Source organism: Typha latifolia, chromosome 3 (assembly GCF_019914945.1).
Source record: "Typha latifolia isolate L0001 chromosome 3, TyphaL0001v2, whole genome shotgun sequence".
In the NCBI taxonomy this organism is placed as follows: Eukaryota; Viridiplantae; Streptophyta; class Magnoliopsida; order Poales; family Typhaceae; genus Typha; species Typha latifolia.
Window position 1 is genome coordinate 11,707,971 of NC_133088.1, and position 25,789 is coordinate 11,733,759.

The 25,789-nt window shown below is 38.9% G+C and overlaps 2 protein-coding genes across 2 annotated transcripts; both read right to left on the reverse strand.

The window, feature by feature from the left end:
• Positions 1 to 403: 403 nt before the first annotated feature.
• LOC140783984 (anthocyanin 5-aromatic acyltransferase-like) lies at positions 404 to 1,840 on the reverse strand. The gene has a single exon (XM_073131163.1). The coding sequence runs from the start codon at positions 1,838 to 1,840 to the stop codon at positions 404 to 406; it is 1,437 nt and encodes a 478-aa protein (XP_072987264.1).
• A 20,430-nt stretch (positions 1,841 to 22,270) lies between these two features.
• Positions 22,271 to 24,007, reverse strand: LOC140783782 (phenolic glucoside malonyltransferase 2-like). The gene has a single exon (XM_073130825.1). The coding sequence runs from the start codon at positions 23,715 to 23,717 to the stop codon at positions 22,335 to 22,337; it is 1,383 nt and encodes a 460-aa protein (XP_072986926.1). The 5' UTR covers positions 23,718 to 24,007; the 3' UTR covers positions 22,271 to 22,334.
• Positions 24,008 to 25,789: the final 1,782 nt, after the last annotated feature.

Genomic DNA, 25,789 nt, shown 5'->3' on the forward strand with positions numbered 1-25,789 from the left:
AATTCAAAAATTATCCGATCCGTATCCAAAATTTATCTATAGCCGCTTAGTTAGAATACGGTTTTAAATTTTGTTATCCGTCTAATATCCGTATCCGAACTAAAAATATGGATTCGGATATAAGATAAGTGTTATTCGGTCCATATCCGATCTGTTTTCACCCCTATATACCAACCATTTTGCCTGAACCGGAAAAGGGATGTATGAATTGATAAAGACTGCGACAATATACGAAAAGAAGAAACCATTAGAACTAGATCCTATCTGTTTTCACCCTGATGGGTCATCCGTAAATTAGTATTTTTATCGCTGCTAATATTTTATTAAATTCCGCCCTAAGTAAGAACATTATGGCCATTGATCGATCAGAAACTTATACATTTAAGAACAGTTATTGTATCTCCTAATGGAAACCCGTCTCCTTCTCTGAGAGAGTCTTAAGACCATTTTCTAAGTAGTTCTTAAGGAAACCCATCTCATGCTTTGGAAGAGCGAATCCAATCTCGACTCCACCTGGATCTTCTCTGCTCTCCGCCAAGGATATGGCGTCGGAGTTTGCAATGGAAGGGATGTCGACCTTCGCTGGTCTTCCCCATCCGAAGTCAACATCGTAGACTCCAAACTTGGGTGACCCGGCGACACCCATGGGTTGCTCATTCATAATAGATGCAAACCTTGTTAGCCATTCTTGCGAACTTTCCAAGCTAACGTTCAACCCTTCGATGGCTCTGCCAATAGCCTCCGATGCTACTTTTAGCCCATCTCCGCCGACGAGTTCGCCGACGTCGGCCTCCACGAAACAAGAACCGACACAGTTTCCGAAGTACGCCGGCGGCAGCGCCGGCTGGATCCGGTCCCTGAAGTTTGCCCCGAAGGAGAGGTGGGCTCTCTTCCTCCCCGGAGATAATTGTTCTCGTAGTCTAACAAAGCCAACCCAGATATATGCAAATGTTACTACAAAAGTTGATAAATGGAACGGCTTTTTCTGATCGGTTTTGGCAAGAACTACTTCTTTGAGCATCTTAATGTGAGCACGTGTGAGAGTGAAGGTGGCCAGAAGTAGATCGGCCGGAGCGGCCGTAGCGGGCTGCGACGAGCCGCGAGAAATAAGGTTCATTAATCTTGATAGGCTTTCCTTGAAGATTGAGTACAACCCGCGAGGATCGGGGATCAAGGATCTATCGATGATTGGAATATGCCTCTCGGAGGCGGAGCCTCCCGACCGACAAGCCGACGCCCAGGAGTGCCTGAAATGGGTGAAGCTCGTGCCATCGCACGCCACGTGGTGCAACGCGGTCCCGATGACGACGCCGTCGCTGGGGAAAACCGTCACCTGAATGGCTAGCAATGGACAAGAATCTCCAAGCTTAGGTAGAGTCGGAAGCAACGGTCGGAGATTAGAGATGTCACGTGCGTCGCTCCTCGCGGGGATGTCGAAACCACCGTCGACGCATTCGGCTACGGTGAGCGCGACAGAGTCGCCGTCGAAGTAGCAGAGCTCAAAGTCGTCGCTGCTGCCGGGGATTCGTTGGAGAGTCCCCGCGAGAGGGTAGAAGGATTGGAGAGTGATGGAGAGAGAGGATTTGAGGGTTGGGAGGATGGAGTCAATGAGGTGGGAAGTGGAGTAGGGAAAGGGGTAGAAGAAGAGGCGTTCCGTTGGGGGAGAAGAGAGCCACATCACGTCAAAGAATGTGAGGGGAAGAGAGGTTGGAGGTACGGATCCTTGAGGTGGTGAGATTCGGGAAGTCTCCAAGATTCTAACCGATGGACGAGAGGAGGAGGAGAACATTCTCGGAGTCTTTGGAGGAGAGAAGAGGGATGTGGAGACGGTGAAATGCATCTTAGATCTTTACCTGGTATTTTATAAGCATTTGACAGCCATTTACACCAAAAACCAACTCAGCTTCCGATTTTGCATTTGTACCCAATTTAGAATGTCTTGCATCTTTATCTAATCACTGTGTAAGATGACAAGAATTCTCTTCAACTTATTTCGACTACATTTAAATTCTCAATAGCTTTATTCTTTGGTATTTAATGTTCTATTTGACTGTTTGATTGGTATTTCTTTTTCAAAGAACAACTAATTTTACAAGATTAAATATGCATAATTTTGGAGTGAAAAATTGTCCATTCTTTGCACTACCATATTGGCTGGAATAAACTTAATTCTTTTCTATACATTATTTTTCTGAAAACATTCTAATTCACTTCTCCAAAAAGGACTAAGGTTCTATAGTACTTTGCCATACCCTATTGGAACTTTTTTCTTGTATCAGACTTTTATCTTATTCTTTCTACAAAATCTCTTCAGAAATTTCTGTTGTTACTTTTGTTACATAGATAAATTACCTATTTATTTATTAGGTATATGTCACGTGTTAGAATTATATAAATTTAGATTTTCTATCAACTAAATTAGATATGAATTTGAAAATTAGGCTGTTGATCATGAGATATACGATTGAGTCATATTGGTAAATGATCTTTAATTTAGTTTATGAGTAATTATTATTATGTAATTGGTTGGGCAGCCTAGGATAGGTTGAACGAATTTTTGTAATGGCAAATTTGTAGACAAAATCATATTTATTTATGTTATACAAATTAGATTCATGTATATTATTAGGTCATATAGCTTATAGAAGATTAGATCGTGAGAAGAAGTCAAGTCAAAAGAAAAACATAAAACTTCAAGTTTCATAAGCACATCCAAACGGGGTCAAGGTCATCCTGATGGTTGGAACAATTCACTCAAGGAAACTTAAGTAGCATCCGAAAGGGATAAGTGGCATCCATATAGGATAAATGACATCCGGACGGCATGCCTAACATGAATCATAGACGTTTTTATTCAGAGAGTAGGGAAGTTCTAATTCAAAAATAGTTTTGAAGATTCCCTTGGACACTTTCTCCTAACAATCATAGATATTTCCTATCTCTATGTAATGCATTGGGAACCAGAGGTTGAAACATCCATCTAATTGAGTACTCTAGAAATTTCTAGTCTCAATTTAGAAGAGTTTTCTAGTTCCCTCATGGAATTAAATTCCTATCTATTGTGATAAGAGCTTCTACATATGTCCAAGTGCTAGTTCTACATCAAAGATTGATTAAAAGTATTGAAGGAGTTGAATTAAGTCTATATCGACTACCACCATTGATGCAAGGAGTTTGATAAGTGATCCATGGTGACATACTATAAACAAGACTTGGAGGCAATCTATTCAGAGTAGTTAATCAAGATAGAATTCAAGCTAAGAGATTTGTACTTCGAGCAAGAGACGTGGACTTCGACACTTAGATGACGGATTGTTTAGATGGTTGTAAATACTTCTTGTTTCTACGAATGATATGATATAGATTAACCCATTTAGGGTAGATTCTGAATGAATTCAAATAAGGATTAGCAAAGGCAATTATAACCTTCGCTATGCTTCTGTATTTATAATGATGTTACAATGTATGGAAAGAATAGGGAGGTTACAAATTAGTTTCTAAATATCCTCTATTCACATTATACAAGGAGTGGACATGTATTGATAATTTTATGGAATTGAATTGAGAGAAATTTGAGTTTAGCCGGTTATTATTCTTGTCCTTAGCTGTTAGATTGTCTTTATTCTTATAAGAGTAGATCATAACCGTAGATCCCCTTCAAGCATCCAAACCCTAGCCACCTCCTACCTCCAGCAGCCATCTTATAATATGGCCCCAGAAAAGAGCTTTCCAACAAATCTAGTTTCAGGCGATTCAGAGTTGGGGATCTCGAGATATCGTTCGTTTAGTGGACGAACATCAAGATGCTCTATTTTGGATCCGTGGATGGAGGCACGAGATCCTAGGTAATGGTAGATGGTGGACCGGCGTTAATGTGGTGGCACCGGTGAAAAGTGATGGTGGAAAGGTTGTGGTTGATGGAAGGATTAGGGCAAGTGTTGGATAGATTGGACGAAGGGGGAGAAGAGGGCCACCCCTAAGGGACTAGGGTGATTAGCCGGACGAGGAAGGTTAGAAGCGACGTCGCCGGGGATTGAGAGAACGGGAGCGAAGAAGACGAAGGAGGTAAGGCAAAACTCAATCTCAATAATCAAATCAATTTGGTTGCCTACCACATCCTTTTATAGGCTAACCATCAACTCAAATTAACCCTAAAAACACAATTTTCGTCGACCGCGTTCGAACTCGCCTGACCGCGTTCGAACGCACCGAGTTCTCTCTCTTCGGATTTGCGAACGCGATGCAGGCATTCGAACGCGCAATCGAACGCGCCTGTCGGTATTTGCAAACGCGATGCAGGCGTTCACAGTGCATTCGAACGCACCGCGTTCGAACGCACAGTACATTCTCTTCACCACGTTCACAACCCCGTTCACAAACCGCGTTCGAACTCACTCCACCCACGTTCGAACGCGACTTACAGAAAACTTATTTTAATGGAAATTAAACACTAAAACATGAAATAAAACACTCCTAAAGTGAATCCATACTCGAGACGACGTCGGTGAAGTCCGAATCGTATCATTCTTTCTATGCAGCTGTGAGAATCGAATCATAGATCACCGCAGCCAAATCAACCGAGACTCTAGATAACATTGCATGAAAAAGGAATGCCTGATCCAAACTAATACTTGAATGTCGAGTCTTGGGGGTGACGTTGTACAGACAAAATAGGTGAAGCATGCGAGCCATGGACGTCAGCTTCCCATGCGGCATCATGTTTCCCTTCCAATGTTCCCCTTTCATCAGTACAGTGCCAGCATATTCATCAACATCTGGAAGTGGAGCAGACGTTGGATACTGGAACTCACCATCAGGAAGACGAAGTTCAGCGCGAATAACATCTGAGTCCAAGTATAAAGACACCCCACGAACAGTAGAACGTATACAGTGGTCTAAAACCGTGGCATTACTAAAAAATTCCCGAACAACTTCCACATAAGCAGTCCCGCTCATCCGACACACCGATAACCATCCTCGCTCAGTAAATATCTATTCTATTCCTAAAGAAGAAAAATCGGAAATGACCACAGGTCATTCACAGATAACAGGACGAGTGCCAACAAAAAGATAGCAAGAAATAAAAAAAAATTCAAGAAACCATGAAGGCCCTAAATGAAATCCATCATCCACTTGAAAACGCTAAGATATCACGTTCAATCACACAAGAAATATCAAGATAAACTTTAACGTGATCAAAACTCGAAAACGCACGAAATCAATCAAGATCAAGAGACTTAATTGAATAAAAAATAGGAAAATTGATGGATGATCATACCTCGCAAAAGAGAAGAAAAACTAAGAAATTCGGCCGAAAGACGCTAGATCCGGAGGAGAAATACCTTTTAAAAGGGTTTGTGGTGAGAAATTTGATCAAAAATGCCGAGATCTTGAAAATTTGAGAGGGAGAAAATGAAGGGGTTTCTAGGGTTTGAAAGATGGAAGATGAAAACCCTTAGGTTCTGACGCAATATATAAAGAATCATCGAGTGCGTTCAAATGCACCAGTCTGCGCGTTCGAACGCGCTAGTCACCATGTTCGAACTCAAAAATTTGCGTTCGAACGCCCTTTTTTTTAAGTAAAAAATCTAAGAAAAAAAATCAAAAAATCTTTTTGGAGATGCACCTCTAAAAATTCAAAATAGGTTCAAGACATAGAATATGATAATCGAATGAAATAAGTCATACATAGATCAATCAAATCATCAAAAGCATATTATAATCAATTCTAATGCATCACTCAAAATTAAATTAATCTTGATTGATCATAACAATATACATATGCAAAGTGAGCATAGATAACATGAAACATTCTTTTTAAATAAACTTTCCTATTTAAACAATGATACACCAGAGTAGGCAAACCGACTTAGTATTTAAATTTGCACTTTTTGACTTATTCTCCATAATCGAATAGAATTTTTTCCTGTATTATTATTTTATACATAAACCATATAGGTGCAATGATGGCTTTTACACATGAGTATATAGCCCTTTTCTTATAGTACATATCAAAAAATGTGCAAAAAGATATTCACAAACATTAAAAAAATTTATTTTATTTGCAAACAATATACTGAGTTAAATTGGACTCTAAACAAGATGGCTTTTACACAAACTCATTGTAGCCCTTTTTATTGATCTTTTATAAACACATTTGAGATGACTAAGCATGAGGTCAAACTGTGCAAATCAACGTCAATAGTGAGCTATTAAAAAAAATTTCATGATGTCATGCTCCCTCAAGAATATACATACGTTATGAGTACATTAAATTTAGTTTAATTATCATAGAAGTCGAGAGAGTGAACAAATCAGAAATGATACAATATACTGCAAGATGACAAAATTGACTATCATAACTCATAATCAATCCAGATATGATAGCTCCCGAGTCATACGTAAACCAGATACCTAAGTCAATTGTGCCACCGACATATTTTATAATACGTTTCACAGCAAACAAATGTGTCTCCTTAGGTTCAGACTGAAACCTAGCACACACACCGACACTAAATACAATGTCTGGTCTACTAGCAGTTAAGTACAAAAGACTACCAATCATGCTCTAATACAGTGTCTGATCAACACTTTTTCCTGAAATATCCTTACCTAGTTTGGTAGTTATACTCATAGGAGTTCTAGCATGTTTTGCATTTTCTAAACCGAATTTAGTCACAAGATCCTTAGCATACTTGGTTTGAGCGATAAATATCCCTCTTTCCAATTGAGTAATTTGAAGTCCCAAAAAGAACTTTAACTCACCCATCATGCTCATCTCAAAATGACTATGCATAAGATCAGCAAACTCCTTAGCTAATGATTGACTCGTTGCCCAGAAGACAATGTCATCCACATATATTTGTGCCACAACTAAACTCTTGTTCGACCGTCTAATAAACAATGTCTTATCCACTCACCCTCGAGTGAACCCCGCATCCACTAAAAAAGTTGTCAACTTCTCATACCAAGCTCTTGGAGCTTGTTTTAGCCCGTAGAGGGCCTTTTTCAGTTTAAACACATGAGAAGGAAATTTTTGATCTTCGAACCCTTTCGGTTGTTCCACATAAACATCTTCATTCAGAGTACCATTTAAGAAAACACTTTTAACATCCATTTGAAACAATTTAAATTTTAAGTGACAAGCAATAGCAAGCAGTATACAAACAGATTCTAATCTAGTAACAGGAGCAAATGTCTCATCAAAATCTATACCCTCAACCTAAGTATATCCCTGTGCTACGAGTCTAGCTTTATTTCAAACTATATTGCCATATTCATCACTTTTATTCTTGTAAATCCATTTTGTTCCAATGACGTTCACATTCTTAGGTCTAGGAACTCAATACCAAACATCATTCCTAGAAAATTACTCTAATTCCTCATGCATAGCATTAACCCAAGAATCGTCTAACAATGCTTCCTTCACAGTTTTAGTTTCAAAAGAAGATGTATAACAAGTAAATGATACCTCACTTTGGATTTGTCGTCTTGTCTTAATTGGTTCATTCACGTCTCTAATCACTTGTGAAAGTGGATGATTTGATTTCACTCTAGCAGATGGTTCCGGTACTTTGTAGTTATCTTTGTTCATTTCAACTTTGTCCTCATCCTGATTCTCAATTTCCAGATCAAGCTTCAGTTAAATCAGTCGTGGATTCATCTATCATAACATTAACAGATTCCATAACAGTAGAAGTGTCAAGATTAAATACTCTGTAGGCTCTACTATTATTCGAATACCCCAAGAAGATGCATTCGCTACTTCTAGTGTCAAATATTCTCGATCACGCAAGATATAACATTTACTACCAAAAACTCGAAAATATTTAACACTAGGTTTCTTACCTTTCTAGATTTCATAAGCAGTCATTTTTGTACCTAGTCTTAGATAAACACGATTTATCACATTTACCGCTGTATTGACCGCTTCCGCCCAAAACCTTTGAGTAACCTTTTTAGCGTGAAGCATAACCCTAGCCATTTCCTGCACAACTCGGTTCTTTCTTTCAACAATCTCGTTCTGTTGTGGAGTTATAGGAGCCAACATGATATAGAAGACCACATAGGCATTCAAACTAGGCTATAGGGGCTTGTTTTAGACCGTAGAGTGCGCGATGGAGTCAACAAACATGGTTGGGGAAGCAAGGATGCTGGAAACCTTGAGGTTGGAGTATGTAGACTTCTTTCTTTAAATAGCCATGTAAGAAGGCATTTTGTACCTCGAGTTGCCGAATTTGCTAGTTTTGAGAGACAGCAAGAGAGAGGACAAGTTGAATGGTTGTAGGTTTAGTAACAGGACTGAAGGTATAATGAAAGTCTCTTCCTTCTTGTTGATTGAATCCTTTGGCGACTAATCGTGCTTTGCACCTTTCAATAGTTCCATTCGGGTTTCTTTGATGCAATATACCCATTTGCAGCCAAAGTAGGGAGAGGGACCAAAGACCAAGTTTTATTTAGTAGTATGATGTTGAATTCGTCAACCATCGCCGATCGCCATGCTACATCTTTTGCTGCTTGAGAGTAGCAAGTTGGAGCCAGACTCAGTAGTTAATCTACTAGGTATTTCGAGGCAAGCAAACACATAGGTTTGAGATTATTTGTCATGGACCGAGTGACCATGTGGTGAGTGGCGAGAGGAGCTAGTTGTCGTTCAGGTGGAGGGGATGATGGGGAAGTTTGGTGTAGTGGTAGTGGGCTAGACTCTTGACATGAAGATGTGATAATAGTGGTTGGCTCAGTTTGAGTGGAAGAAGGTTCAAGTGACGGTGGAGGTAAATCATTAATGGAATTGGGTATTGACGTGACTGGACTGCATGAGGTTGATGGTGAAGTAGGTAGTGATGATGCGGTATAGGTAGCAACGAAATAGGTGGTGAGTCTGGTTGTGATGTAGTTGGTGAGATGGTGGGAATTGTGGAGAAAGGAAAGTGAGACTCGTCAAAGATGACATGGCGCGAGAGGAACATGCGTCTAGTTTTCCAATCCATGCAAACATAACCCTTGTGTTGTGGTTTGAATCCCAGAAAAATGCATAAAGATGATCGAAACTGTAGCTTATGAGTGGCATAAGGATGGAGATAAGGATAGCAGGCACAACCAAAGATGCGCAGCATTGTGTAGTTCGGTGGATGTTGTAGAAGTTTCTCCCATGGAGACTTGCTGTGAAGAATCAGAGAAGGAAGCATATTTGTAAGGTACATGGCATGAAGAAAAGCTTCAACCCAAAAACTGAGAGGTGCAGAAGCATGCGTAAGAAGGGAAAGACCATGATCAACAATTTGTCGATGACGTCGTTTCACAGTGCCATTTTGTGTGCTGTATAAGGGCATGAGAATCGTTGTTCAATGCCATTTGAGTGAAGAAAATGTTTGAATGATGTATTAGTAAATTCGCCGCCGCCATCACTTTGAAAGAAGAAATTTTCCGATTTAAATGATTCTGAATGTAGCAATGAAATTTAATAAAAGTGGCAAGAACATCACTTTTATTCTTCAATGGAAAGAACCATATATAGCGTGAGTAGTCGTAAACAAATGAAACATAATAGTGATAGCCAGCATGAGAGGGATCACGACTCGGTCCCCATACATCGCCAAACAACAGTTGTAGAGGACGACTGCTTCGGATGCCAGAGCGAGGAAGAGGAAGACGATGTGATTTCCCCATTTGACATGTTATGCATGGTGTTTTTATTTGCCGAGTACCAGAGAGAGGAAGGTGAAATATACTAATAATAGAGCTGACGGTGTAAGGAGCAGCATTACCAAGTCGGTTGTGCCAGGTGGAAATTGTTGCACGATCACCTTGTACGACAACATTATTTGCAAGTTTTGTTGATTTCTGGAAGGAGTATAACCCACTGTTACTCGGGCCCTACGTAAGTATTTGTCCTATCGTTTTGTCCTTGACAACAAAGCCAGAAGAAATAAATTCAACAATGCAGTTCAAATCATTGGTGAGCTTTGAAATAGAGATCAAGGTTTTTTGAATCGATGGAACATGTAAGACATTGCGAAGAGAAATCGAGGAAGAAAGCGAAGAGCTTCCAATATGAGATATACCCAAAGCTTGACCATTACCGACGTAGACATGGTCACTTCCGCCGTAGGATTGGGTAGAGTCCAAATTGTTTGCATCATGGGTAAGATGATGTGTTGCACCAGAGTCTAGATACCAAAGTGGATCAGATCCTTCGGCTTGTAGAGAAGAGAGGTTAGCTGATGGGGAGCCTTGGAAGGAATGGTCAAAAAGCTTTGAGCAGTTGAGGCTGGTGTGACCACCGCCATTGCAAAGTTGGCAGGTTAGAGGCGATGCATTCTAGGCTTGTTTTTGCTGGAATTGTTGTTGTTGAGGTAGAAATAGGTGTTGTTGTTGGCGACCACGACCATGTTGGTTGCGTCCACCACCACCGCGACCACGGTGGAAGTATTGTTGTTGACCACCACGCCCCTAGTTTTGATAACTATTACCACGTCCTCTATTCGAAGCACGACCACGTCCACAGTTGTTAAGAGAGTTGCTATGAGAGACATAGTTTGCTTGTGGAGAAGAGAGATCAATTTGAGAAAGTTGTTGTGTCATGGTGAGCCGAGTCTCTTGTGTTAAGAGAGAGCTATAGAGATCGTCAAGTGCGATGCACTCGGGGCGAGCCGTGACTATCATTATGAATGGCTCATATTTGGGGCCAAGACCACCCAGAATATATAGAGCTATCTCCTGGTCTGAGATAGAATGTGAAGCAGCAGAAAGATTGTCTGCAAGGTTGCAGGCTTTGTCAAAGTAGTCAGCAATGGATAATGTACCCTTCTTTAATGTTTGCAGATGGAATCGCACGTGGAGTATGCGAGTTTGAGAGGTGGACGAGAATCCACCCACATGTCTTCTGCAGATTGGAGACGCATGACTTGTCCGAGAACGGACTTGGATAGTGTGGCGAGAATCCAACTCATGACGACCATTTCGATGTGTTGCCATGCGGTATACGCTAGGTTGAGTTGGTTGCCAGAGTCATCTGATAGGTATTTGGTTAGGCATAGTGTGGATCCGTCGACATGCCCATATACGTCCTGACTTATGAGCATAAGAAGAAATTGTGCCTTCCACATTAGATAATTCTGCCGATCTAGCTTAACTGATATGTGGTGAGAGATATTGGAGATGGAGAATGTTGCATTTGAGATAGTGGAGCTGGAAGAGATGTAGAATCAGTAGAGTTGGCCATGAAAAAAAACTACGAGAGTTACTCGTCTAATGCTCTCATACCATGAAAGAATTCAAATAAGGATTACCAAAGGCAATTATAACCTTTGCTATGCTTCTGTATTTACAATGATGTTACAATGTATGGAAAGAATAAGGAGGTTACAAATCAGTTTCTGAATATCCTCTATTCACGTTATACAAGGCATGATATCAAGAATATTTGACATGATTATTTACCATAACAGTTTATAGTAACAATGGCATAATTCTCAATCAAGTTGATGTGATAATGGCTTTACGTTCATAAATTCATAGTCTTTTGTCCTATCACTCATTGAGAGATTTTTTATTTTAAAAAAAAAATTATGTTATCATGTTTCTCATGATTTTACTTTTCCTTCTTACTCGACTTTTCATTTTTTTTAATCTTATTCGGATTTCCGCACACCAACTTGATTTTTGACTTTTGCCTTTGACATGGGTTTTGACTTTCCTTATCCCTAAACTTCTTTGATCTAAAAATTATATCTATTTCCTACAAATTTTCAATTATTACCAGAGTGGATTTCTCTAATTTTAGATAGATCCTTGAGATATAACCTTACGTGGAGAATATTTGTTTGTCATTAGGCATCCACTCGGGTCTAACTATCCTTATTAGAAAGCTGGGATGAGTGTTTTTTTTCTATTGTATGGTTTTGTTCTCCTCCTACTAAAGAACTAGGAGAGTCAATGGTACCAAAACCAATTAAGAAGTGGGATAAAATTGATCTCAAAGGCATAGGATGAAATAGCAATGTAATCAATGTCATATTCAGCAATGTCAACTAAGATGAGTTCAGATGTATCAATACTTGTGAAATTGCAAATAAAGCATGTAACATATTAAAGACTACACCCAAAAAGATATTATTTTATCATCCCTGAAAAGGAAGATTATGATTTTGACAATGATGTTGATCCTATGGTTTTCCTTGTCAACAAATTTAAAATGTTCATAATAAAGACTAACAACATAGTAGGGGACTGAAAATAAGAGAACTTTGAAAAAGAAAATTGTTACAAACCAAATCTAGAATGATCTAGACATAAGACAATTATAAAATATTTATGGGTAGTAGCCTCATAATTTGGTTCTAATGGTTTTGGTTTCACATGAATTGCAGGACGGGGTGAAGATGGCTCAAAAACCATCTTCTTGTGGCTGCTCTGGCATCGCGATTGCAGCGGGATTGATCTACAGGGGTGGAGGAGCTCCACCATAGTTGGAGGAGGAGGAGTTGAGGTGGTTTGAACTCCACCTCCTTCATGGGTGGACTCCTCTAGGGGTGTAAACGAGTTGAGTCTAAGTGAGCTGGCTCTAGCTCAAGCTTGGCTCAAAATTATTTTCAAGTCTTATAATTCTGCTCAAACTTGACTTAGCTCAACTCGATCTAGGAAGTTGGAAATTTGGGATAGGAAGATTGGAAATTAGAGATTTAGGGATTTAGGATTTGACTTATCTGTTTTATATAGAACCTATCAAGCCGAGCCTAAGTGAGCTGCTTCAACTTAGGCTCAGTTCAAAATTATTTTTGATCCTTTTAACTCGGCTCGGGCTCGGCCGAGCTAATGTGAAATCCTAATGAAAGTCAGTCTAGGATTAGCCTCTATAAATATTTGGAGTGCAGCCCTAATTGATTCTCATTAAACTAGGAGTAAGAGTAAGAGTAAAATAACCTAGGAGTAAAAGTAAATTAATCATAACCGTTTATTTTTCTAGGAGGAAATCTAACTTAGAAACCTAATTCTACCTCCAATCTCTAGCCACCATCCTCCACCACAAGCCACCCTACTATACAGCTATCCACCACCATCTTGGTCGTCCACCACCCTCCGACGACTGCCACAACATCGGATATTTTCACTTCTGTCCCATTCTGACCTTTCTTTACTCTTTTAATTTTAACTTTTCATTCTAACCTTTGATTCATATGAAACTAAATCCATTAGAACCTTAACTCATGAGGCTATAACTCATAAAATATTATAATTTTATTACATCTAAAACTTTGCAAATCTAGTTCGTAATAATGATATTAGAGCCGACGTTCCTCGGATGATGGTGAACACGTAATCTAAAGCTAACCCGAGTGAAATCGCAGCCACAGAGGACCAATAACTCATCGCCATCCCTGTGGAGGTTTCCTTGCCACCACTAGCAACTATCGACGATGAGCCGCCGTCATGGGCAAAGGCTTTTTTTTTTAGATAATCTTTTGAGAAGGTTGCTAGATTTGTCGCGGAGAGCACCGAGGGGATAGGAAAGGCTATACAAGCATTGGCAGCAGCCCTCTTGACCTACCACCACCCATTTGCACTGCCACTGCCACTGACTACCATGAAACAGCCACCACCTCCACCTTCAAGCACTAACAATGGTGAAACTATGAAGACCATCTAAGCCATAGCAACCACCCCTCCTCCGATAGTAGTGGAGCACCCTCTATCCCTAGATTGAGTCGTCCACCATAGCAACACTGGAGCAGCCCCACAACAGTCGCAATGCCATCTTTCCCACCTACAGTGGAAGCTAAGATCGAAAACCCTAGCTTTCCGCCCATGGTGATCTAAGCCCCATCGGCCAAAACCATCATGATCAGTCACTTCCTTGGACCTTCTGCATGAGAACCATGGCCTAAACCACATGTACTAAGACCCTGGCTCGAACCACGCGTGATTAGGATTTGGCCCGAGCCACCTATGGCTAGGGTAGACTATGGCTCAAATAAGTGAGCCTTAGAGCAGCCCACTTTGGGGCTCTCCTCCACCTAGCAGATAAGACCACACGAAGATTGAGTACATGTAGTTCACGAGCAACGGAAGGTATGGAAACCACCATGGACATCTTGAGGATAATGTAGTCAGAAGCATGGTGGATTAATGTGAACCGGATCAAGTCAGATCACATCATAAAGACATTGGGCTCAATGGATTGAGTCTATTTATCTTTTAATTTATTCATGATGTAAGCTCTTAAGGCAATTCTAGTTATGTCATATAAGCCCTTAAGACAAATCTAGTTAAGTAATGTAAGTCACTAAGGCAAGTCTAATTACATCATGTAAGCACCTAAAATAAGTCTTAGTTCAAGTCATATAAACCTTTAGGGCTAATCCTAGTATGACTCATTATATCTGACATTTATAAATAGAGGGGCTAGGCTCCTTTATTTACTCATTCAAGCATTGAGAAATTAATTTAGCCTTGAGTTTATCTTAGGAGTAAGAGTAAGATAGTCTAAGAATAGAAGTAAATTAATCATAGTCGTTTAGTTTTCGATGAGTATATCTAATCTAGAACCCTAATTTTACCTCCAAACTCTATCCACCATCCTCCACCATGAGTCACCCTACTATACGGCCATCCACTACCATCATTGGCCATCCGCCACCCTCCAACGACCGCTGCAATGTTGGATATTTTCACTTTTGTCACGTTTTGTTGTTCCTTCACTACTTTTTTATTATTTCAGTCCGACTTCTGATTCACGTAAAACTAAAGCCATTAGAACCCTAACTCATAAGACTATAACTATAAAAATATCAAAATTTTATTACATCCAAATCGTTCCATATTTTTGTGGAAAGTTATAAATGAAATAGTTAGGGAAGGTAGAATCTAGACAAATTAGTAAATGTCCAATGTTGTAGTGGTCATTGAAGGGTGGCTGACGGTTAAGGATAGTGGTGAATGGTCGTAAAGTAGGGTGACTTGTGGAGGATGGTGGCTAGAGTTTGGATGCTACGAATGAATCAAAAGTTATGATATACTCCTACGAAAATAAAAATGATCTAATGGTTACGATAAAATTTAGATAGAAGCAAATAATAAAATTGGCTAAAGTCGATAATCATTCCACGATAATAATAAACCCACGACCACTCCTATTTATAGCAGTACAATCCTAGTAGATCACATCAATATGTAGATTATCTACTTTAATTCAAAACTAAAGATAATAATCAAATTAGACTATTTAGACTCAACTTGATCAACTCGACTAACTCGATTGACTCGACCCACATGGTCGGATCATATTATATATCTCAAGAATTAAATTACGGATATTAAGAGGAGCTTGAGATGATAAAAGAGGAGAAGAAGACTTTAGATGAAAATTTGAAAACTATATTTCTCAATCTCAATATTTCAACCCTTAAAGTTCCTTTTTCTAACTAAATTCATTTTTAGAAGTGAATTTTCACGAACGAGCTAGTTTAAAAGAGAGATTGTTGTTAGAATCTAAAATTTTAAAGACTAATCCACTTTTTCAAAAATTTTAAGATGGATCACATAAATTGAACCAACTTCTTAGAGCGCAAAGAAAAAATAAAAAGAAATAAAGAGAGCTAGGCTACGCAAAAAACACCACCTCAAATGTACCATCTAAGTTGAGAAAGCAAGGTGATATTTACTCCACTCCTATATTAGTGAGACTTATACATGTCAATGATGATATGCATAATAGGAGTAGAAAAAGAAATTGTAGAAATTATTTTGTTTCTACTTAGTATAGATGTGAACATTAAAAGTCACGTTAAAAATGCTTTCTTCCACTTATCACATGTGACACATCTTTTAATTTGCATGATATGCATGATTTATATGATGGTATTCTTACTACTTCTCATGCTTAAAAATAGGAGGGCTTAATAAGAGAGTCCATCTATTAATTCTAAGTCGAATAATTTAAAAAAATATTTCTGTAAATAATCGGAAGTTGAAAATTTGAGTCATTTCAGTAAGAAAGAGTCATCTCATTGCAGCCCTTCGAGGTGGTGCACTCTTAGATTATTTTCATATTTTGGCACTTGATCGAATATTTGTGATTTTGATTTGATGTTATTCTATTGGACAGACTTTTTGTTTTTGCTCTTTAGGTTATTTTTCCTATTGATTTCTTATTTTTAGAAAATATAAAAATAATACCAAAAAACTTTGATGGGAAACTTATATCTTCAGAGTACATTGATTACCTATCTATTTAATCATAGTATTTTCCTTATATAAGTTATATATTACTCTTATGGGCATGTTGACATTGCATGCCGGATAGAAAGCACATAATTAGAGTGCATGTATGAGAAGTTATTCTTAATGTTTAGTAGGTTTCATAATTTTAATACTTGATCATGCTAGATTGACCAATGCATTGATGCAATTGCATAATAGAGAAAATCGTTAGAAAAAAAATATAGAAAAGTGCTACCTTGAAGGATAAGAGTGAAAGCCACCTTGATATAGATGTTAAAAAAAAGTTTACTAATTGTGGCTTCACAAAGTTGAGAAATAGAAGAAGAAAATAAATCCTATATATCATTCCCGAGTTTTGATACATTGCATCATGTCCATGGCTCCATAAAGTGAAGAAAAGAAGAAGAAAAGAAATCCTATCTATTGATATTTACTTATTTGTTTATTTGGCTTAAGACAACCAACTCCTACTTACCTTTTCTGCTCCATATTCCACTGTGCAATTGAGCTCAGGACCAATACATAATCTTCTCTTAATTGACCAGAGAACCTACTCAGTCACTTAGTATCTAAGCAGGTGTGTTAACACGAACACGTCCAATTTATAGAAAGATATGTAAATGAATATGAGAATTTATTTAAACAAATGAAACAACATAAGCTTGAATCTTTTAGGAAATCCTCACTTACAAATCCCCATAAGCTTCTTCTGGCTCTATATATAATCTTATATTATATATATACTGTCACTTCCAATGCCACTCTCACTTCGTCTGCAACGAAGCAATATAATTTCAGAACCCAATCCAACAATGCCATAACGCTGACCCAATCAGCATAAACCCATGAATGATTACATCTAAATATAAGTCATTCCATCACAAAACTCGAATGATCATGCCTATTCCAAGAACCAAAAGTTGCAGTTCCAGTTTAGTAGTATTTGTCCAAAATCATACGCAAGTTAATCAGCAGGAACATTAAAAGAAAACAAACTCAAATGATCAGTAGAAAAGAAAAGAAGCGAAGAATTCACAAGAAGTAACTTCTTTTCCCATCAATCCTACCTCAGACCAAACCAACAACAACAAAGAAATTCAACTAAATACACACATGCGATACCATGGATAAAGCACTACAAACTCATCGCCAACTGAACATGAAGTAAGCTGACGAGGGCCACGGTGAGAGGGGACCATGGCGAGGCAGACTCGAACATATCAAGTAGTTGAATGTCAAGCTTCATCAATTGTGCCGGTGAAAATTTATTTGAGTAAAATTGTGTTAATCAAATCAATTTTTTATCAAAAGTAGTAGCTCAGTATTAAACTCATTGAATCTATCATTCAACTCCTGAAGTTGCATATCAATGATAGCATTGGAAATTTCTACCGATAATAATGCAAATTTGTCATTTTATTATATTTATGTCTTGAATGGTCTAGAGGAACAGATGAAGCATCCATATTAGGTATCAAAATATCATATTTCGCACAAAATGAAGCACATCTTTTATAAGATTATCCTAATCACTATTTCTCATTTCTTGCAACCGTCGGATTGATATAGTTACTTGCTAGCTTCATACCATTTATTATATCTTATTCTTTCTCTTGTAATCCTTGAAATAAGTCATTATTAATTCCCAAAAATAATTTCATTAGAGAAAGACAAAATGTAAAACCAAAATTTTGTATTGACTCTAATAAAATATATGCTTCAGCTCCTTTTTCCGAATTTGAACCATCTTACATTCTTGTTTTGAGAACATGATTAATCACAGATGAAAGTACAATAAATAATTTAATCAAAGTACCAAAATATAGTCCCTAATGAGTACAATCTACTAATTTAGACTAACTTCCTAATTTAATGTCTTACCACTCGAAAGCTCACTAGTGTTGATGCTTCTACAACTTAAAATGTTCATTTTTAACGAAGAATATCAAGACGTTATTTAGCAATATCAACTCGAGTCAATTGCAGTTGATGTGCAAAACAATGAACATAATATATGTCACATCCAACAAACAAAATATTCGCGTAGCTCGGCACGTGCACTAAGCTTAAGGGTGCACACGTGCAGGACACATGCGCCCCTTTTCTTTCCCCTCCCTCTCTTTTCTTTCTTCTCTTTCTTTCCTTTTTTCTTTTTTTTTCTTTCTTCTCCCCGCCAGTAGTCATTTCCCCCATCTTCTTCCTATCACGCCGGAGCATCGTCGGAACCGTCGATCTCCTAGATCGAAGCGCCAGAGCTCTCTCACCTTCCAAGTAAGTTTGATTTGTAATTTGTTGGTTAATTAGGATTCTTTTTAGTTTATTTTTTTCTCCTCCTCTTGGTCTCACTTTGATCTGGCTGACCGACAGCCTCTTGCCCTACTGCCTCAGTCCGATGAGCTTCCCTTTTTCGCTAGGATGCCCTAGGTGGCTTCCTTCGATCCCCTCGTGATCAGAGTCGTTAGGAGACCCCTCACCTTGGTTGAGTGGGTTTTCACCGCCGACCACCTCTGGCAGCTCGACTTCCCCTTGGCTGGCTTCTGCTCGCTAAGAGGAGCGTGTTAGTGCTTTCGGCTAGGTTAGCCAGCAGCCCTTCTCCCCACCCACCAATTAGGTTCTTGCCCGTCAATGGGTGTTCCTCGTCTTTCCCCACCGGCTGGGTAGGCACCTTGGAGGCCTTTCTTCGTCGTCGGGGCATCAACCGACATGTCGGCCCTAGCTATCAGCGGCGGTGGCCTCAAGTAGTACCCTTCCTCCCTCATTTCGGTCGAGGTGAAGAAGGAGGGAGGGGTGTCTCGGGCTCAGGCCCGCGTGCCAGGTTTGGTGTGACCTAGCCTGAGCCCGCATTTTGGGTGAACCTGGATGCGGCCCAGCTCGGGGCTGCGTTTTGGGTCGAGCTAGATGCAGCCCAGCCTAGGCTGGGTGCGGTCCAGCCCGAGGCCCACGTGCCCGGCTGGGCTAGGTGTGGCCCAGCCCGTGCTTTGGGGTGTGGTTGGGCTGCATGCAGCCCGGCTCAAGTTTGGGGTGGGTGGGGCTATAGGCACCCCAGCCTAAATTGGGGTGGGTTGGGCTAGCTATAGCCCGACCCATATGTTTTTTGTTTAAGGTGGGTTTTGGGCTAATTTTTGGTGGATTTATTTGCATTGCATTAGCTAAAAAGAGTAATTAACCTCTGATTATCTCTTCAGATTATTTAAGTCATTTTTATTTATTTTTAGTGCTGACAACCATGAGCCTTAATTAATCATTAATTTTAGCTAATAGTAGTGTTCGTTACATTAATTGTTTTATAAATTAATTTTAATTCGCTAGGTCATGGCTTGAGAGTGTCGTTACAAATAACACATAACAGAAACTATCTCCAATTGGATACTAACATTTGTTGATTATAATTTTGGGCTAATTCAAATTTATCAAAGGAGTCGATGGTCTTGGTGTATCAATATTAATTGCTCCTATCTGAGAATTAATACAGATAAATGTAGAAAAATGATATTAAGTATGTTGTATTATTTGACGAAACTTATTAATTAAATATTATCAGTAAATTTTATAATGGTGATTTGGGCGATAATTTGAGAAGAATATCTTTATTACATTTAATAACGCATCAGACCTTGGTACAGCTATGCTAGCTGCACCTGATTAATAAAGATAGGAATTACGAGATGGACCTACCCAAGCTTATAGTAAATATTAGTTAGATTATTTAACTCGTTAGTGATAGGAATTTGTGGTCATGCTTTTTTTTACTTTTCTTATCGAGGTGGACTATATACCTTATGAGGATGATCTCATGGCGTAGTTACAGCTAGTATCAAGAAAGCGGTTCAAGCAAGTGAAACTTCTATAGTCTAGGAGTAGTGTACATAATAAAATATTGTACCTTATAAAATCATTACATTTATATCATGCATGTGCGTACGTTTTTCTTACCGTTATTATTGCACTCATGCATGGTAATTATATTTTACGGTTCAGTAAAATTTTATATATCTCTATGCATATTTCTTGGGCGCAATCATGTGTTTAGCACGCAAAACATGATAATGATAGGTGTTACATTATGCTTATTGTGTTGTATAATATCATGCCACTTGCACACGTGCACGACCACGACCATAAAGAAGGTGACTGCTATATTTTAATAGTACCCGACACCTCTTCAGCTAAGGTTAGGGACGAGATATACTATTATGTTTATATATATTAGGTTTCACGCTTGAGGTCTCAATCTGTTGATCACAAATAATTAGGTAGCCGTTTCGCCCGACGATAGTCAATTTATTATCGATTAACGAAAGTCATACCTTTTAGGGTGTTTAAGATAAAGAGAAAAGGGTAGGAGGACGTAGACCTAGCAATACCTAATGACGCAGGGTGAGGGCGTTCATGAGCAACGACTCATGATTTTCACACGGTAGTGAAATGATATGGAGCCGAGGGCTCGGATGGTACTATCAATATGCGATATTGACATATGTGATGGATTTAAAACCGATGTCTTAGCTTGCGATGGCAGACAATTGGTCATGTTGTTCGCCAAATAATGGGCTGGCGATTCAATCGCTATAATCTACCTTCCCTTTGAAGCATGCGTGTGGTTGGGGTGTGAGATAATGATGTTGCCTAAGTTACAAACTTGGTAGTCTAAGAGGATGCATATTATGTGGTGTAGCATTGACATGGCCTCTAAGCGGAGCTCGATGTCAGCTCGAGTTTGAGGACTTAGAGTTCGGATGATATGTGGTAGTTTATTAGTTGTGTGCGCATTGGATGAGCATGACGGGTATGTGGTACTGGTGCTTTCTATTTGATTATGGTGCGAGCATTTATATTTACTTATTATTGCATCTTTCATCGCACTACTTTTAGACTATAGCAATGAATACTTGCTAGGCTTTATGCTCATCATCGGTTGGTGAAATTATTTTTAGATTAGTAGATGACCCCCGAGCTCGTAGAAAATCTGGCACCACTGGGCATTGGTAACACCTTTTTTGAATTTCATGTTCTATTAATTTCAAATTCTCGGGAGCATTTCCTAGCACTACTTGTTTGATACCTTTCTTATGATTGGATAAAACTTTTATCAATTCCAAATTATTTCTTAATTATTCGACCCTTCTGTTTCATCATGCCGTTGAAAAGTTAATCATCGTTATTTTAGAAATTGGACATAATCAATTGGTGCATCCAGATGAATTTTAGTATTCATATTTCTCATGATCTGTTTGTGTATTACTAAATATTACAATATGTTGATTTTGTTTTTTCATCTTTAACTAGTCTGAAGAGATAACAATACAAAATTAGGGAATCCTGTATTCTAACAAATTATTATACTGTTTAAACAAACTAGGAGTAAATCTTCGAAATATAGTACTAAACATTTCTAAACTCTCTTCAAATTTTATCTCGGATATTCGAGTAACAGTCAAATAGTTTAGTTTTTAATCTAGAATTTGATGGGAGATTCCATGATTTCTTTTCGAAGTGTTTGTTTCATTATTACAAATTTTCATTTGATCGATCTAATTAAAACAAAACCCTAGCAATAATAAGAGAGAAACGAATAAGATTAAGAAGTACAAATTTTAGAATAAAAAAATGAAAATAACTGAACTAGATGTATCCCAGAACCAAACGAGATCTTAAATGGTTCCAAACTGTGGTTTTAAAAGAATAAACCACAGAATCCCAAGAAAGGACCGGGCGTACAGAGTCGATAAAATAAGATTCACGGCCATGCATGTAGGCCAATCAAAAATTTGATGCTAAGATTCACTGCCGACCTGTCATGGTTCACCACTTGATTGTTAGACGACAAACATTATTACGAACAAAGAAATTTTTTTTTCTTTTAATGATGTACCTATCAAATCAGTTCGGCTACCAGATTGAACAAGAGTAGTGGTAGCAAACTCGTCCTTGGCCACCCTTTTTTTGACTGTAAAAGAGAGACGGGGGCTCATATGAATCTACCACCGACGTCTCATCATTCAAAGTACAGACTGGAAGACATTAAAGGTAGGTAGAAGAGAACAAAACATTTGAACAATTCTTTTATTTAGAAATAAAGATTAAGGAAAGCTACGGAGAGTTGAAAATATTAATTACAGATCATCCGAGAGAGTTTTAAGACCATTTGCCAAGTAATTCTCAACATACTCCACCTCATGCTTTGGAAGAACGAATCCAATCTCGATTCCTCCCGGATCTTCCCAGCTCTCCGCCAATGATATGGCGCCGGACTTCTCAATGGAAAGGATCTCGACCTTCTCCGGTCTCCCCCATCCGAAATCGACGTCGTAGACTCTAAACTTGGGTGAACCAGCAACAGTCATGAGTGGCTCCTTCATAATTTGTTTGAATATTGTTGGCCATTCATGTGCCCTTTTCAAGCCAACGCTCAACCCTTCGATGGCTCTACCGATGGCCTCCGAGGCCACTCTGAGACCGTCTCGGCCCACGAGATCGCCGACGTCGATGGCCTCCAGTAAACAAGGACTGACGCAGTTCCCGAAGTACGCCGCCGGGATTGACGGCTCCATCCTTGCCCTGAAGTCCACCGCGAAGCCGAGGTGGGCTTCCTTCCTGAGCCCCGGAGAAAAATGCTCTCGGACTCGAACAAAGCCGACCCAGATATATGCTAATGTTACTACAAAGGTCGATAAATGGAAGCTCTTATTATTCTTCCCGTCGGCTTTGGAAAGAACTGCTTCTTTGAGTTTTTTGATGTGCGATTGAGTGAGAGTGAAGGAGGCGAGAAATAGATCGGCCGGAACAGCATCTGGCTCGGATAAGCCGGGGAGTTTATTTTGCTCAATGCTCAAAATGAATTCGGCCATGATTGTGTACAATCCACGAGGATCGGGGATCAAGGATCTATCGAAGATTGGCATATTCGACTCGGCAGCGGAACATCCCGTTCGGCAAGCCGAAGCCCAGGAGTGCATGAACCGGATGGAGCTCGAGCCGTCGCACGCCGCGTGGTGAACCGCAGTCCCGATGACGACGCCGTCGCCGGGGAAAACGGTCACCTGAATGGCCAGCAACGAAGAAGAATCGCCAAGTTTCTGTAGCTGCGGAAGAAATGGTCTGAGATTAGAGATCTCACGTGCATCGCTCCCGGAAAGAATGTCGAAGCCACCGTCTACGCACTCCGCTACGGTGAGCGAGATCGAGTCGCCGTCGGAGTAGCAAAGCTCGAACTTGAAGTCGTTCCCGGGGATTGGACGGAGAGTTCCGGCGAGGGGGAAGAAGGTTTGGAGTGTGGTGGAGAGAGAGGATTTGAGGGTAGGTAGGAAGGAGCAGATGAAATGGGAAGTGGTATGAGGAAAAGGGTAGAAGAAGAGGCGCTCGACTGGGCCGGCTGCCAACCAAAGCACATCAAAGAAAGTGAGAGGGAGAGAGGTTTGAGGTATTGATCCTTGTGCTGGGGAGATTTGGGAAGTCTCTAGGAGTCTAAGTGGTGGGAGAGATGAGGAGAAGGCCATTGCTTCAGATTGCTCTCTCTTCTCTGTGTTGTTGTTATGATTTATGAACTAGTCGAGCAATTATTTATGGACAGATTCTTTTCTCACACCGAATACGTGTGATAATGGAATTTTTGCAGACATGTAATTTTGGCAATGAACAGAGGAGAAAATAGATGACTCTTTCCCACTTCTCTTCCTTCTTTCCGCATTCAGTGGGAAAGAAAATAAAATCGTACCTCTAGATTGGTGTAGCGTAATGATTTGTGATCGCTAGGTCAAATCGAAATAAAATTACTATTTTACACTTGTCAAATCGAAAATGGCGCTACAGAGTGTCAAGATATATAAATATAAAGCAACTAAAAAATATATTTAGGAACAGACAAAATCTTGGATATGAAAATTCTCAAGTCGGAAGTCTTTGATTGTATATCCTTTCGCATTAGTACAGTCTCACAACCAAGGCATCATTTACCAAGCTATTACGGCTCTACGGAAAAAGATCTTCCATATGTTATCACAGAATAACAACTGTAAAATAAAAGTAAAATACAGAAATTTTTACATGCAAAACCCCTATCAAGTACGAGTAAAAATTGCAAAATTATCTCCACGGATCAAAAACTATTGTACTATAATTATAGGTACAAGATGTATTTACAATCCATCCCTCGGCTCCACACCCATGGCCAGTAGTTGAAGTGTACATCTTCTTGTTCGTTGTACTTAATGATAAGCTGCTCCACGTAAAATAGTCTATCAACTTCTCTTAAATTCACAGAATTTAATGTCCATGTGTTAGTAATTCTCGAGACATTAACGTAGATAGATAGACGTAGAAATTCCAAGATTTTTACAAAGTATGGGTTCTATTTATTGCAGCGGCGGACTTGAAAGTTGCCTCATAAAATGCCATCAATATAGACCTACTCGAAATTAATTTCGAGCATTTTTATTGGGCTCACGCTCGTCTCACCTCAGCTCGAGCCGAGCCTGATCAAGTCCGAGCTGAGCCCGAGTCTGAAATAAGCCTATTATCAAGCCTCACTTTGAGCCGAGCTGGCTCGAGCTGGACCGAGCCCAAGCCGAGCCACAACATATTTAAAGTGAAAAAAAAGCTGAAATTGAATAACAAATTTTATCTGTAAATAAAATAAAAGCCAACTAAATTGACTATAAAATTTAAAATTAATCAATGATTAGCAACCACACCCATTTTAAAAATTTTACCGGTAAATATAATAAAGCCATGAACTTAACTTAAATTATACAAAACCTTACTAAAGCCAACAAAATTATCATACCAATTGCAAAATATTAACATAGTACCATTCATCAAAATTTGGCTCAAAGCAATCACACCAATTTCAAAAATTTTACTAGTAAATATAACAAAAGCCAACCAAATGAATTTAACTTAAATTATACAAAACTTTACTAAAGCCAACAAAATTATCACACCAATTGCAAAATATTAACATATAATAATTCATTAAAATTTGGCTCAAAACAAATCCAAATTTTGACATGGCATCAAAATCATAAGTGTATCACTTGCTAAATATTATAATATAAAGTACTTAACTTATATCTTGCCAAATATTACAATAAAATCTGATAACATGTCAAATATTACAACTAAATTTATTTGGCACTTTCAAGTCTCAACACTAAAAAGAAGCTTCATCCTATAACTGCAAAAAAAAAAAAAGGGAAATAAGTTAATTGCAGGATTTTCTCAGGATCTTATTTTACTCATTTTGTCTACTCTTGTGCAACTTCATACCCAATTATGAATTAATTTTCAATTAGGCAAGAGCTACCAACATGATAAATCTTAGCAATTATAATCCTAACTGCACCAATCACTTTAGGGCAAACTACAATACTTTTAATCAAGGGGCAGTTCATCACCATCTAACAAGTGACCCGTGATTTCTGGAAACCAAAATGCCAAGCAATATAAACTATGCCAAACCAAGTGAACATAAGAAAGCAAGGTCAATAAACTTCTGCAGTCTTATGAATGAAGCCACAACAGGTTACCATAATTTATCAAGATAAAACCATTGAATTATGTGCAATCAAAA